General features: G+C 40.8%; 1 protein-coding gene across 1 annotated transcript in view; it reads left to right on the forward strand.

Annotated features, from left to right (window-relative positions):
* Nucleotides 1-14501, forward strand: part of LOC112070905 (WW domain-containing oxidoreductase-like) — a gene marked incomplete at its 3' end in the record, with an annotated part of 23726 nt that extends 9225 nt beyond the window's left edge. The window contains exons 4-5 of the mRNA XM_024138357.2: nucleotides 352-521; nucleotides 14395-14501. Of these exons, the coding sequence (XP_023994125.1) occupies nucleotides 352-521; nucleotides 14395-14501 (277 nt within the window). The remainder of the gene's footprint in view (nucleotides 1-351; nucleotides 522-14394) is intronic.
* Nucleotides 14502-14965: the final 464 nt, after the last annotated feature.

The following is a 14965-nucleotide window of genomic DNA, read 5'->3' on the forward strand; positions in this document are numbered from 1 at the left end:
AAAAAAATCCTGCATTGTTGTTTAAGGGCTTGTAAGTAAGCATCTCATGGTAAGGTCTGTTGTATTCAGCGCATGTGACAAATACGATTTGATTTGAAATCTCCCCACTGGTGTAAAGTAGACCCATGGCTGTGAGCAGCCTAACTATTCCCCACTGTCTGCCTGAGACTGTTCATGAGGCCTTGTTCTGGTAGAGAGGGACCTGTTTGAGCATCCGCACAACCACTTAGCTTAGTGTCGTCTTGTCTCATCTGAACTTGGGTATTTCATTTGGTAAAAAATACAACATACAATCTACTCCTTCACCCTTTTCTCTTTCTCTCCCCTATTTCCCTGCCCCTTCACTAACAGTCACATTAACAAGAGGAAGACCTACTTTGACCCGCGGCAGGCGTTCACTGTGGAGGACGTGCTAGTGAAGCCGAAGCGTTACGATGGGAATACTGCAGCCCTGGAGATTCTGCAGGGTCGTGACCTCTCAGACAGGGTGGTCCTCATCACCGGGGGAAACTCTGGCATCGGTGAGTTTTGTGTGTGYGTATGCACATGTGCCTGTGTGTAATTAAGTTATTTATGCCTCAATAGAGTTAAGTGCACCTTCATTATTTCACCAGTAGGTGGGGGTGTTGTACCACACATTTTTTTGTCCGGTCCTGACAGTGCTTCTCTGTCRTCCCCCTCAAAACCAGGCATTCATAAACATTATGAAATGTTACACTTAGACTGAACAAGTCATTCACTAATACCCAACATGATTGTATTGAAGGTCAGTAGCACCTTTTCACTCATACCTGTATCCGGGTTGAAAATGGCAGATAGTAATTGTAATTGTGTGATGGTGAGCTGTGTTCCAAACAAAAAACTGCAAGTGTGCTTGCTCTAGTTCCTCAACGGCACAGCTAGGAGAGTTAAAAAAAGCACCTTATAGTTGAAGACTTCTTTGAGTCATGAAGGTGCATTGAAATGACTTATGAGCTGTGCACACTTTAGAGAGGTGTGTGGCCACTTGGACACCAGTTAGTCCTCTCACTCAAACCCTTGTCATGTTTTTATCTTATGTTGCACCTACCCCACATTCCCCAGGAATAGTCTTAACATGTTACTGAATGTATCCAGAGTATTTTTAGATTTCGTTATCAACAAATGCAGTGAAAAGTACAGTAAATGTAAAATGCACATAAAAATCAACAGTGTAATGTTTGGATTCAGTCTTGTGTCAGGTGAACAGTTGTGTCCTCAACTTTAGTCTAATACTTTTCCCATAATCTCCAAACCGTTCCCGTTCAATTGCTACCATGCTTTTGCATAAGCTTTTCTTCTGTAAGAAACATTTCTATTTAGGCCTAGCTGCACAGGCCAATTCCCACAAGTGTGAAGGGTTAACCGAGCTGAATTGGATGTCATTGTTAACTGTAATGAATGATGGCCATTTGTGGGGAGAAAATGCAYGGCTCACTGTATAATGGCCCTGGAAACAAATGTATTTCTCTGTGTAAATGAACACAAGTAGCAGACATTTATCCACAGTCGCCGCTTCAGTTGCAGGGAGATAACGACAGAGCGAGGAAAATTAAACAAACATAAAATCGTTAATTGTCTTTATATTCAAATCATTCCTCTCTCCTAAAGTTCTAGCTTTGTAAATGGAGTGAGTATATCACTAGAGATGGTTGTAAAACAGTGTTGCTGTTTTCAGATTTATAATGACTTCAGACCGTGACTGAACTCATGCAGTTGCACACTACCTCAGCTTCCCACACTTAATTACTTTTTAGTATATATTACTTTGGGCCAGAGGTTCTGCAACACAGTCAAGTTTGTACCTGGTTATTTTCAAGAAGGATCAAAACAACAAGGATAGCATACAGGGTAGAATAAAGGGCTAAACTCTGGCTATCATGTGGAAGTCATTCGAGAGAAACAACTTTTGCCAGGAAAAAATTAACTTGTCAAATGCAAAAACATATAGGCCTTCTGTCACAAAACATATTTTGTCAAATGGATAAAGCTGATGTAGCTTATTACCTGTAACATAGTCTTCTTACGAGACACTTTCCAGTGAGTGAGATGGTGTTTTTTATTCCTCCAAAAGAGGGCACAGAAGCTCTTTCAGGTGCAATGTGGCGATCTGAATAATACACCGATCTTTACACTCATCAGTCCCCTTGTTTCTCTTAAAATACAGAATATCTAACGTATCAAAAACACACTTTGATATTTTAACAAAGTTTCGCTGTTGGTCTATTGATTCTGATTAACCGTGATGCATTGCATCCGGTCTGTAATTTATTTTCCCCTGTGATAGGGTTCTTGTTTTTCATTGAAAATGATCAAACACAATTATAAATGAAATAACCCATTGATATTATTACAAATATTGTCTAAATTGTAATGTTTGTATTGCAGTGTCAATGCCTAATGAACACATATTTACATAACCTTTATCCTCCACTTGTCTCCCAGTGTACTGAATATGAATTATCCTGCTATAATGAACAGTATGCCAATAGTAATTGCCACCAGCAGCGAGCTCCCTTGACATCCTCATGGTCCACATGTGAAATGTGCTTATGCCAATTGACTAGACACAGTGGGAATTTAAATTGCATCAGTTGTGTTTCAATCCTAATGTCAAGGCTATTTTCATTTGTTCACAACAGAATTGTTTTAACATGAAATTTGAGGACAATTATTTGTCACTATAGCTGGCTATTATTTATTGTGTTAATTTAGCTCTTAATGCATGGGGATTGTACATATATGGGGCCATTTATGCATGAAATGTAATGCGGTATGGTGTTGTTAACAGGCCCGAATAGGCTCTAGTAATATTGCTGGAAGGCGATACAGGGATGTGGTGTGTCTCAGCTTACGACATTAGTCTTCTTTTCTCCCTCTCTCCTTTTTCATTTAAAAACCAGTAAGAACTCCTATTTGGTCTTTAATTGCGGTAATGGAAATGAATGGTCGCTGTTAGCCGATCTCACCTTCTCGCTCTTTCTCTCTCTCTCTCTCTCTCAATTCATTTAAAAGGGGCTTTATTGGCATGGGAAACATATGTTTAAACGTTTGTTTGTATACTGCTGCTACTCACTGTTTATTATCAATGCATAGTCACGTCACCCCTACCTACATGTACAAATTACCTCAACTAACCTGTACCCCCGCACACTGACTCGGTACCGGTACCCCCTGTATATAGCCTCGTTATTGTGTAACTTGATTTTTTATTTTTTTTTACTTTAGTTTATTTGGTAAATAGTTTCTTAACTCTTCTTGAACTGCACTGTTGGTTAAGGGCTTGTAAGTAAGCATTTCACAGTAAGGTCTACACTTGTTGTATTTGGCGCATGTGACAAATAAAGTTTGATTATATTTAATTTGATTTACATTGCTAAAGCAAGTGAAATAAACAATCAACAAATGTGAGAATAAACTAATTTAACAATATCAACAAAAAACTCTTAGAAATTAACAATAAACATTGCACTCAAAGGTTTAAAAAATATAGACATTTCAAGTGTTATATTATCAGCTATGTTTTAGCAATGTGCAAATACTGTAGTTGTAGTACGAAATAGTGGAAGATAAGTAAACAGATAAATATTGGTAGTATTTACAATGTTTGTACTCCACTGGTTGCCCTTTTGTCATGGCAAATGGCCACAAATCTTGCTGCTGTGATGGCAAATTGTGGTATTTCACATATGGGAGTTTATCAATGTTTGACCTGTTTTAAAATTCTTTGTGGATCTGTGTAATCTGAGGGAAATATGTTTGCCAACAACACAGCTACAGTAACATAAACATTTCAAACTGAAGCTGGAAAGACTGCAAATTAGCTGCGTTTCTTTTGACCTTTTTTTGTATATATCCATAAAAAGTATGCCAGCAGATTCATGATTTCGACTGGCTGAGAAATGCTGCCTGCCTGTCTGTCTCATCCCGACTTCCGACACGTTCATTACTATGGGACAGCAGGAGATCGAATTTGAATATTGAAACAATGTTGCAAATGTTGGAGATACAGACCGAAAGGTTTATACAAATCTCCGTGGTGAAAATGAAATGTTAGTCTTAAAGAAATGTGAGATAATGTCTAGATGCTTTTATAGTGGAGATCAAGTTTATAAATTGCCTGGCTGGGCTGATGAGACTGTGGATTGCACAGTCAGATGGAACAGAGTAAATAGGCATTTTAACGTCATAGATTTACCCGGTGGTAACTTGTGGAATAGACACTGGCTGGAATGCAGTTTTAACCAATCAGCATTCAGGATTAGACCCACCAGTTGTATAAAACTGATTGAAGTATTGCTTTGCCAGATCCTATTTGGGATGTCGAGTTTTATGTTCCTTTTGATGGCATAGAAGGCCCTTCTTGCCTTGTCTCTTAGATTGCTCACAGCCTTGTGGAAGTTACCTGTTGTGTTTATGTTTAGGCTGAGGTAGGTATAATTATTTGTGTGCTCCAGGGCAACGGTGTCTAGATAGAGCTTTTGTCATGGCAACTGAACTGTTTTAGGAACACCATTATTTTTTGTCTTACTGAGATTCACCGTCTGGGCCCAAGTCTGACAGAATCTTTGCAGAAGATCTAGTTGCTTCTGTAGGCCCTCCTTGGCTCCTCTCTTTCTTTCTTTCTTTCTCTCTTTCTTTCTTATTTCTTTCTTTCTCTTTTGCTCTGTCTGTCTGTCTGTCTGTCTGTGTCTGTCTGTGTCTGTCTGTGTCTGTCTGTCTGTCTGTCTGTTTCTTTCCCTCTGTCTGTCTGTCTGTCTTTCTGTCTGTCTGTCTGTCTGTCTGTCTGTCTGTCTGTCTGTCTGTCTGTCTGTTTCTTCCCTCTGTCTGTCTGTTTCTTCCCTCTGTCTGTCTGTTTCTTCCTCTGTCTGTCTGTTTCTTCTCTCTGTCTGTCTGTTTCTTCCCTCTGTCTCTCTCAATTAAATTCAAAGTGCTTTATTGGCCTGGGAAACATAAACATTGTCAAAGCAATGAAATAGATAATAAACAAAAGTTCCAAAAGAATAAAGAAATGTGTCTATATACAGTGTTGTAACGATGTGCAAATTGTTTAAAGTACAAAAGGGAAAAATAAATAAACACTTCACTGGTTGCCATTTTTCTTGTGGCAACAGGTCCCAAATCTTGCTGCTGTGATGGCACACTGTGGTATTTCACCACGTAGATATGGGAGTTTATTCAAAATTGGATTTGTTTTCGAATTCGTTGTAGGTCTGTGTAATCTGAGGGAAATATGTGTCTCTAATATGGTCATACATTGGCAGGAGGTCAGTTTCCACCTCATTTGTGTGGACTGTCTCTCTTCGCTGCTCTCTCTCTCTCTCTCTCGTCTCTGCTTCTCTGTCTCTCTCTGTCTCGTCTCTCTCTCTGTCTCTGTCTCTCTCTCGTCTCTGTCTCTTCTTGTCTCTGTCCTGTCTCTGTCTCTCTCTCTGTCTCTCTCTCTGTCTCTCTCTCTGTCTCTCTCTCTGTCTCTTCTCTGTTTCTCTGTTCTTCTCTCTCTGTCTCTGTCTTCGTCTTCTCTCTGTCTCTGTCTCTGTCTCTCTCTCTTCTCTCTCTCTGTCTCTCTCTCTGTCTCTGTCTCTGTCTCTGTCTCTGTCTCTCTGTCTCTGTCTCTCTCTCTGTCTCTGTCTCTGTCTCAGTCTCAGTCTCAGTCTCAGTCTCAGTCTCAGTCTCAGTCTCAGTCTCAGTCTCAGTCTCTGTCTCTGTCTCTGTCTCTGTGTGTGTGTTGTAAAGGTAGTCTTTCCTCTAGTCCTCAGGTCCACCTGTATGTGTGTACCATTGATCCTGTAGGGACTGTAATCCTGCCTCAGGCCTCTCATCCAAACCCATTAACAGCTCCTGTTCTTTCCTTCCTTCACTCAACCAGCTGACTAACGCTACACGGTTACTGTACATTTACTGGCCAAGGGTCCACTGTACTGTTTGTCCTTAAACTGCTACCATCACTGGGTGCAGCAAAGGACAACTTATTTAACTTAATTAGAATATTGTTAGCAATACTTGTAGTGGTACTGCATGGTCCAGGGGAGGTGTGTGTTCAGTCTGTTAAAAACTTGAGAGCCCGTCAGTATCTTTGTATTTTTAGTTCTTCATAACACTAAACCTGCTAGCTGTCAACACTTTGTCCTCTGCATGTTCACACCTGTGAACATGTCCTGTTTTGGCTATTCTCATCCAATCTCTACACCGTGAAAGGTTTTGTTTCTGCCATATCTTCAATAGGGAGGATAGAACATGTGAATGAGGCAAAGCATATATTTGTACTAAATATCTACATCCATATACAGTGTTACATGTGTACACTAGATACTCTATAGAACCTGTGTGTGTTCAGGTGAGGGCTGTTGGTCTCTGTGGTGTCTTGTTATTAACTTGATAATATGATAAGTTATGGTTAGTTATGGTCCTAGCAACCCTCTGTCTCACTACAGCAGGACTAGATGTAGAGACAACTACCCATTCATATCCGTCATGACTGGCTCCACAAATAAGACTTCGGTTAAAGGATTATTGGATTCTTATTATTTTAATCAATTTGATTAATACATTTTTTATCAAGTTGATTTCAAGAACATTTAATTTCACTGTCACGACATAGATTTTTGTTTGCATGATTTGTGGTTTTGGTTTGGTAAATTTCAAGATTTTATAGAGGACATTTTTAGATTGCTGGTTTACAGGTACTCTAGCTCAGTTGTTTCTCTAAACATGCAGAGAATTGTACCTAAACAGCTTTCCCCAGTCCCCAGTCCAGCAAGAGGACAAGTGCATTAGAGTGTCTAGTTTGAGAAACAGATGCCACACGAGTCCACAACTGGCAGCTTCATTAAATAGTACCCGCAAAACACCAGTCTCAACGTCAACAGTGAAGAGGCGACTCCGGGATGCTGGCTGTCTAAGCAGAGTTCCTCTGTCCAGTGTCTGTGTTCTTTTGCCCATCTTAATATTTTCTTTTTAATTGGCCAGTCTGAGATATGGCTTTTTCTTTGCAACTCTGCCTAGAAGGCCATCATCCCGGAGTCGCCTCTTCACTGTTGACGTTGAGACTGGTGTTTTGCGGGTACTATTTAATGAAGCTGCCAGTTGAGGACTTGTGAGGCAGCTGTTTCTCAAACTAGACACTCTAATGTACTTGTCCTCTTGCTCAGTTGTGCACCGGGGCCTCCCACTCATCTTTCTATTCTGGTTGGAGCCAGTTTGCACTGTTCTGTGAAGGGAATAGTACACAGCGTTGTACGAGATCTCCAGTTTCTTGGCAATTTATTGCATGGAATAGCCTACATTTCTCAGAACAAGAATAGACTGATGAGATTCAGTCTATTCTTGTTTCCAGCCATTTTGAACCTGTAATCGAACCCATAAATACTGATGCTCCAGATACTCAACTAGTCTAAAGAAGGACAGTTTTATTGCTTCTTTAATTAGAACAACAGTTTTCAGCTGTGCTAACATAATTGCAAAAGGGTTTTCTAATGATCATTTAGCCTTTTAAAATGATAAACTTGGATTAGCTAACACAATGTGCCATTGGAACACAGGAGTGATGGTTGCTGATAATGGGCCTCTGTACGTCTATGTATATATTCCATAAAAAAAATCAGCCGTTTCCAGCTACAATAGTCATTGACAACATTAACAATGTCTACACTGTATTTCTGATCAATTTGATGTTATTTTAATGGACAAGAAATGTGATTTTCTTTCAAAAACAAGGACATTTCTAAGTGACCCCAAACTTTTGAACGGTAGTGTATAATATGATCATCCTATCTCTAAACATCATTCCCTTGGCGTTTTAGGTCTTTGAATGTTATTTGTTATTCATGAAAGAGTGTTATTGTTCGGTGTTTTTGTTGATCCCTGTGTTGTGTTGTGTGGATTATGAGCTAGGCCTGCTCTCTCCTCTCTCTGGAAGGACAGCTCACTAAACTGATGCAGCCAGTCGCGGAGAGAGAGAGAGAGGGAGGGGACAGGAGGGAGGCTCAGTGTGCAGGTTAAGCCCATAGCCAGGCTTTGTGAGTGAGCATTAGATTGAGGCAGATTTGTTAAGCATAACTGCCATTAAATTGGCAGCAAAGCCCTGGTATTTACTGCACCACTGCTGTTTGTGAATAAGGAGCCCTTAAAGAGTGGCCCAGCCATGTGTTAAGCCCACCRCCTGGTAAGGAGGGGATTCATTATTCATGCTGGGACTGACTGGGAGGAAGTAGAGGATAACAAGATGCAACGGACATGTGTGTGTCTCTGTATACACTGTATGTGTGCAAACATGCTTGAGTGTGTATGTGTACATCTTCACTGTGGGACAATCTCTTGTGTAAAGTCCCCTGTCTCCTTGGACGTGGCTGGTGTTATTATAAATGAGCAAATGGAAGGGTTTTACAACTGGCATGTCATGTCCTCTCTGAGGAAGATGTTTATTGGCTACGTAATGAGAACCAGTTATGGTTGGTTAGTCAAATTATTCAACTTTATTAACCTTGGATGAAATTCACAATGCAGTCCCAAACTGTTGTAACATGCGAGGGAATTGCGTTGTAGGCCAAGAGGGTTCGATAATGATTACAGTTCTAATAGAATTTAACTGGAATGGTTAGAGAGAAAGGATGGAATACATATATGTGCTTAAAGCCCTCAGTGGAATCAAATGAAAGGTGACTGGGTTATTGTGTGTAGTGAAGTAGTTTATGGAACCATCAGGTTTACAGTCTGGGGATGATGAGGCGATGAAGCTATGTAGGGGGGGATTTTGATGAGAGAGAGAGAGAGAGAGAGAGAGAGAGAGAGAGAGAGAGAGAGAGAGAGAGAGAAACTTACACCTGGGCTGTAATTACAAACCATACATCCCACTTTTGGGGTGACACCACCTCCCTGGCAGTAAAGGAAAGGCTGCAGTTGGAATGGAGGAGAATTAGAGCGCTCCTCATTGCAGGCGTGGACTATTCTCCAGTCTTCTGGGGCTTAAAATACTCTAGAGTAGGAACAGGTGTATTCATCGTTGAGATGCACAGGAGGTACTGCAGTAAGAATAGTTAGGAATTGGGGAGAGCTGAGTGTTCATTAGAGCAGGTGGAAGTTCTCTATAGAGCGAGAGAATGAGTGTAAACCTTTTTAGTTGACACTGTTAGTGGACTGGTGTTGGGGTGTGAAGAATTATGTTGTACAATGTTGATATGGTAGAGAAAGAGAAGGAGCACGAGATAGTTGGGGGCTAGAGAGAGGGAGGTTATTTACCAGAAGATACCGACCCTACCGTTACGCTTGTTTACACTGCGCTGGGGTCGGAACACAATCATGGTTACATTAAGACACCTTGGAGACGGCCGAGATATGGGTCGGAAAATTCACCTCAATGCAGGGATGAGATATGCCACTGTTTTCCTAATTTCACCTTTATCCACACTGCTCTGTCGAGAAGCTTCAAATACTGCTAGTTTTGGATATAGGTACAGTTTGGAGTACAGTGGCATATCCCATCCCTGCATTGAGGTAAGTTTTCTGAACCAATATCTCGCGCTGGCTTCACAGTGTCTTAATGTAACCATGATTGCCATTCAATTCACAAGTGGCTGAAACTATCTCACCGGAGTAAGCATCTGAGCGAGCAAAACAGCGCCCCTCTGTCTTACTGTATGTAGCCCATATATCTGATGCTGTCTGGACAGAAAGAGTATGACATGCTATCATTTTATGTCCAGACAGCATCAAGTACAGTACATTGGCTACACATACACATGGGCCACAAATGTCCTCTGCCTTGACAACAATGGCAGTATTATCAGCAGCACCTGTCTTTTACCAAAGAAATGCTTATTGTATTCCCCTAGTCAGGGCCGTGCACAGACCTTTCAGGGTGCAGGTGCTCAAAATGAAAAAAGGCCACCTCCCGCTTGAAAAAATACAATACTTTCATAATTCATATGTCAAAATTCATAACCAACTGACTCTGTAGAGACGATGCTTACATTTTTGAGCATTGGTCTATTTATTTCACAACACTCTCACTCATCACCACAAATTGTAAGCAAGCTAGTAACAGTGCATCCTAAAGACATGATTGACATGGGGAAAAGAGGCTGGGCTATCAGCTGGTCATTGATATTGATGATTGATGTAAATCTGCTAGTTAGCTAGCTCCATTTCTTTTACTGATTAGTAATTTACCTCTGTCGTTTTGTCTCTCTCTGCTGCGCGTATCAGCCAAGCAGACCAAATATTGATGATGCTGTAGGCTAAATCAAGTGTTATCAATGGTATGCTGCTGTGGCAGTAGTGTTCATATTTAAACCAGGTATCTAGCTACACACACTAGAATGGTGAGCGTATCTCTCAAGCCATGCATGTTTGGATACCGGGCGCATGTGAGCGCTGTACAGGGCAGATCAACAGGCGCAACCAACCAACGGACGGGTTGGGGGTGGGGGTGGGGATGGGGGGGTGAACTTGATGACAACTTGCGGGCAGTGAATTCCGAACAACAATGACAAAGAATGTATACAAAAAAATCATTTTGGGGTCCTTTGGAGACTGGAAGGGGCATGTGCACGTGCCTGCCCCTAGTCTAAGGGCTGGGTTTCTACTAAGCTAACGTATGGAATTGTTTAAAGATACCAAGGATCATTTAGCTATTTGATTTGGAATTTTAGATATAAAAATATATATATATTTGATGAAACATTGAATTTGGCCTTATCGCTATTAGCCCATAGAAACGCATTTAATAACAGATTCATACATGGAAAAACAGTCCAAAATGTTATCAAAAGGAAGTATGTTTTGAAGTGTCTGTTCTGTATGTGAGAGAGAGAGAGAAGAAAGCTCAGAATTATTTTTATAATATTTTAACGTGGAAATGCCATATTCACTTCCATTCATTTTTCAGCCCGGTACCTTCAGATGAGTCTAGTGACACTTGTGGGRGTCATAGAGAAAAACGGAGAACACCATCGTTCGTAAGTCTCATCTTTCCATAGAGGGTCATATAATTGTGTAGCCCAAACCGTTCGTACGCTACCAATGTTTTCGTGAGAAGACCGATTTTCGGGATGTCTCCTGGCCTGACAAATACTGATGTAGCTCGGCCACCTTCCACCGCCGACATCGGCGGATGCGGGGAATTGAGACGTAGCCCAAAAAATATTTCTCTATCTTAGACAGACAGATTTTGATGGGGATTGTTTTATGACTTATTTATTATGTAACCAGCGGAGCATGAGAAGACCTCAAGCTGAGAAATTATTCTTTTTGTATCTATTTTTTTATGCCCAGATCATGAGGCCCCTTGATGGTGTGAGGCAATCGCCTCTTCTGCCTAATGGTAAATAGACCAGTGCTTCCGACTTCTTCAGTGCAGCTCAGTGTAAACAAGAATAACGGTAGGGTCTGAATCTTCTGGCAAGGGAGGTTATCTGTTCGCCAAATAAACATGTTTACCGTTGTSGGTTTTAATGATCTGATTTTAGCTCTGTTTGCCCAAATCAACACAGTTCATTGTAGTAAAATGCTTTCCATTTGCCAAATAAACAGGTTTACTGGTAATGATCTCATTAGGCTGAGCCAATACACCTGTGTATGGAGGAAATACGGAGAGGGGCATTGGGCCTCGCAGGACAAACAGAGCGTTAAATCACACTCATTATTGGGGATATCAGGATGGCCAGGATCCTAATGTACCATGCAGAGCATCCATCCACTGCTTTATAGAGATTTTTCAATGATTGTACAATAATACAGTATTTTACTTATGGATGCTGTGGACCTTCAAAGTGAGAAAAGTTGCTGTAACTCTCTGGACCTCATTTCCTAGTGATCTAGTCTGGATTATAAGCATTTTCAATGAAGATTCTCCATTGAAAATGCTTTTTAATCCTGAAGTAGTCTTAATCTGGGTCCAGGAAACCAGCCCTAAGAGTGTGGTGTGTCTTTCCCAAGTCTAAACGCTTACTGTTGAGTAGGCCTCTCATTATCCCTGAGTTGAACATACCCGAGCCTGACCTCCTGTCATGTTCTACAGTCTGAGTGGAACGCTAAATAACCTCCCCCTGTTGTTCACCTGACCAGGAACTAATCTCCACACCACCTCCGTACAGGAAACACAGGCTTGAGGGTGGGGAGTCTTTGTAAACCAACGCCACTCTCGTTATTTCACAATTAATGCCAAGCCCTTGTTATTTGTCATGAAGAAAACACAGCTCCCTCGCCCATATTGTTGTTGTTGTCATATTCTAATTTGTACTCCATTATGGAAAACACTGGTGTCGATTAATTTCACTTTCATGCTTGGTACACACAACAAGTGAGTGTGGGGTGGCATTGTTTACCCAGCTGCCAGTGTTCTTGTCCAATTTAGAAWGGATGGAATAATCATTGTTTAAGCTGTAGCAGGCATGTCTGCCCTCCTGTTCTGACTGCTGTTTATTCTTTGTAAATATGAGTAGAACCTTGGGTTTGTTGCTGTCTGGTTCATTGTATAATGTAGGGTAAATCAGATGTTTTGTTTGACAAACATTCCCATTTGACATATTAGTATTTGAACTGGTTGGGGTATTTGAACAACTATAAAACTAGTCTGAGAGAGCRAGAAAATGTTTGTGTCAAGGCTCTGTGATACTTGGTATGTAAAATTATGCCTGTTCAAAAACATTTTAAAAAGTGTTTATTTACAATTTTCTCAAAGTCAAAGTGCAACACTTTCTCTTCTTTCATTTTGTTATTATGTTCCTGTCCTTTTCCTGCGAGGGGACGCGTTGCGGCGCATTTTCCATTACACCTAATAAGGTGTCATCGAGACCTTCAAATCCCACTCCAATTTTGCAGTTTTAATAGATATTACTCTAACACACCACTCACAATTAGGCCTCCTAGTTCTCCGTTTAATGAAAATCAGATTAAGACCTAATCTAATTACTGTTTGGTTTTAATCCACGCTGGCTGTGACACTGGCTGTCTGCCACTCCCTCTCTTAGCTCCTCTCTGTCACAACCACTTAGCGGGCATCAACCTGCCCTACCGGCCTGTCACTCACCACTCTGTCTGTGTGTGTGTGCGCATGCCGTGTGTGTGTGTTTCTGTTTATTAAAGATGTATAAATGATTGAGATAGTGTACCACTGAGTGGATGCTGAACGGTTTATAGCACACTGTTAATATCAACATCCACGGATGGGAAAGTTAGGAAATAAAAACATGATTTAAGGAAAAGTTAATCTCGTAAATGAATTCTACCTCTGGGTTGAAATGACCCATTTAGACTGGCAATTTGGAAATTAACTTCTGTCTCTATCTTGTTTTTTTTGTCCGTTTTATCGTGACTACATGATTTGGATGGAGTCGTGAAGTAGTCTTGTACTGATAAATCCAGTTTCTATCAGAACCACTCTTTTGATGTAGTAAATGTCTTTATCAGTCAGTCTTTGAAGTGCTAGAATATCACACCAAGGTTTTATATGGAAGTTTTTCTCAAGTCAGTCGAATGGTTCAGATTTTCTAGTTGTCTTCTCTATAACTACCGTAGTTAACCTAATCATCAACATCATTATTATTATTATTATTGCTAGCAGAACTGATACGGCATTATCACTGCAACCAATATSCATCTCCATGTTTCTCTCAGTCAGTGGATAAGGATAACTTCTGAAATGGTGTGTGCTTGGTTTCCTATAACTGTATCAGAGACTAGTGGGTGAAGTCCTGAACCACATTAATTCAATCAGTTTCATCACTTCACAGAGACATGATTAACTTTCCCTAGTAGACCCTTTGGCTTCCTCCTCAGTGATAGAATCCATATCTATGTTTAATATAATTTCTAACTCATCTTATTCCCCTTCACAGTCAATTTCCCTGAGTATCTCCAAATTATCTCGCAAAATAACCTATCTTTAAAGCATTACTCCCTCCGTCTCCCTCCTCTCTCTGTCTCCATCTTCTCTCCCTCTGTTGCTCCCCTCTTCCATGCCCCCTCCTCTCGATTCAATTCAATTCAAGGGCTTTATTGGCATGGGAAACATTGCCAAAGCAAGTGAACTAGATAATAAACAAAAGTGAAATAAACAATAAAAATGAACAGTAAACATTACACTCACAGAAGTTCCAAAATAATAAAGACATTTCAAATGTTGTAACGATGTGCAAATAAACATAAATATGGGGTGTATTTACAATGATGTTTGTTCTTCACTGGTTGCCCTTTTCTTGTGGCAACAAGTCACAAATCAAGTCACAAATACCACAGTGTGATGGCACACTGTGGTATTTCATCCAATAGATATGGGAGTTTATCAAAATTGGGTTTGTTTTCAAWTTTTTTGTGGATCTGTGTAAACATCTCTCTCTCCCTCTCTCCCTACCCCTGTTGCTACCTCCTCTCTGTGTGTAGGTTTTGAGACAGCCAAGTCGTTTGCCCTCCATGGGGCCCATGTGATCCTGGCCTGTAGGAATCTCTCCAAGGCCATCAAGGCTGTCAGCCTCATACAGCAGGAGTGGGTGAGTCACACACTGCTGGAGCTTTATTAACCTGCACATACAGTACACACTGCTGGTGCTTATTTAACCTACACATACAGTAGACACTGCTGGGCCTTTATTAACCTACACATACAGTACACTCGCTGGAGCTTTATTAACCTACACATACAGTTAACACGCTGGAGCTTTATTAACCTACACATACAGTACACACTGCTGGAGCTTTATTAACCTACACATACAGTAACACACTGCTGGAGCTTATTAACCACACATACAGTACACACTGCTGGGCTTTATTAACCTACACAATACAGTAGACACTGCTGGAGCTTTATTAACCTACACATACAGTACACACTGCTGGAGCTTTATTAACCTACACATACATACACACTGCTGGTGCTTTATTAACCTACACATACAGTAGACACTGCTGGAGCTTTATAACCTACAAATACAGTACACACTGCTGGAGCTTT

The sequence above is a fragment of the Salvelinus sp. IW2-2015 genome, unplaced genomic scaffold (assembly GCF_002910315.2).
Source record: "Salvelinus sp. IW2-2015 unplaced genomic scaffold, ASM291031v2 Un_scaffold1454, whole genome shotgun sequence".
In the NCBI taxonomy this organism is placed as follows: domain Eukaryota; kingdom Metazoa; phylum Chordata; class Actinopteri; order Salmoniformes; family Salmonidae; genus Salvelinus; species Salvelinus sp. IW2-2015.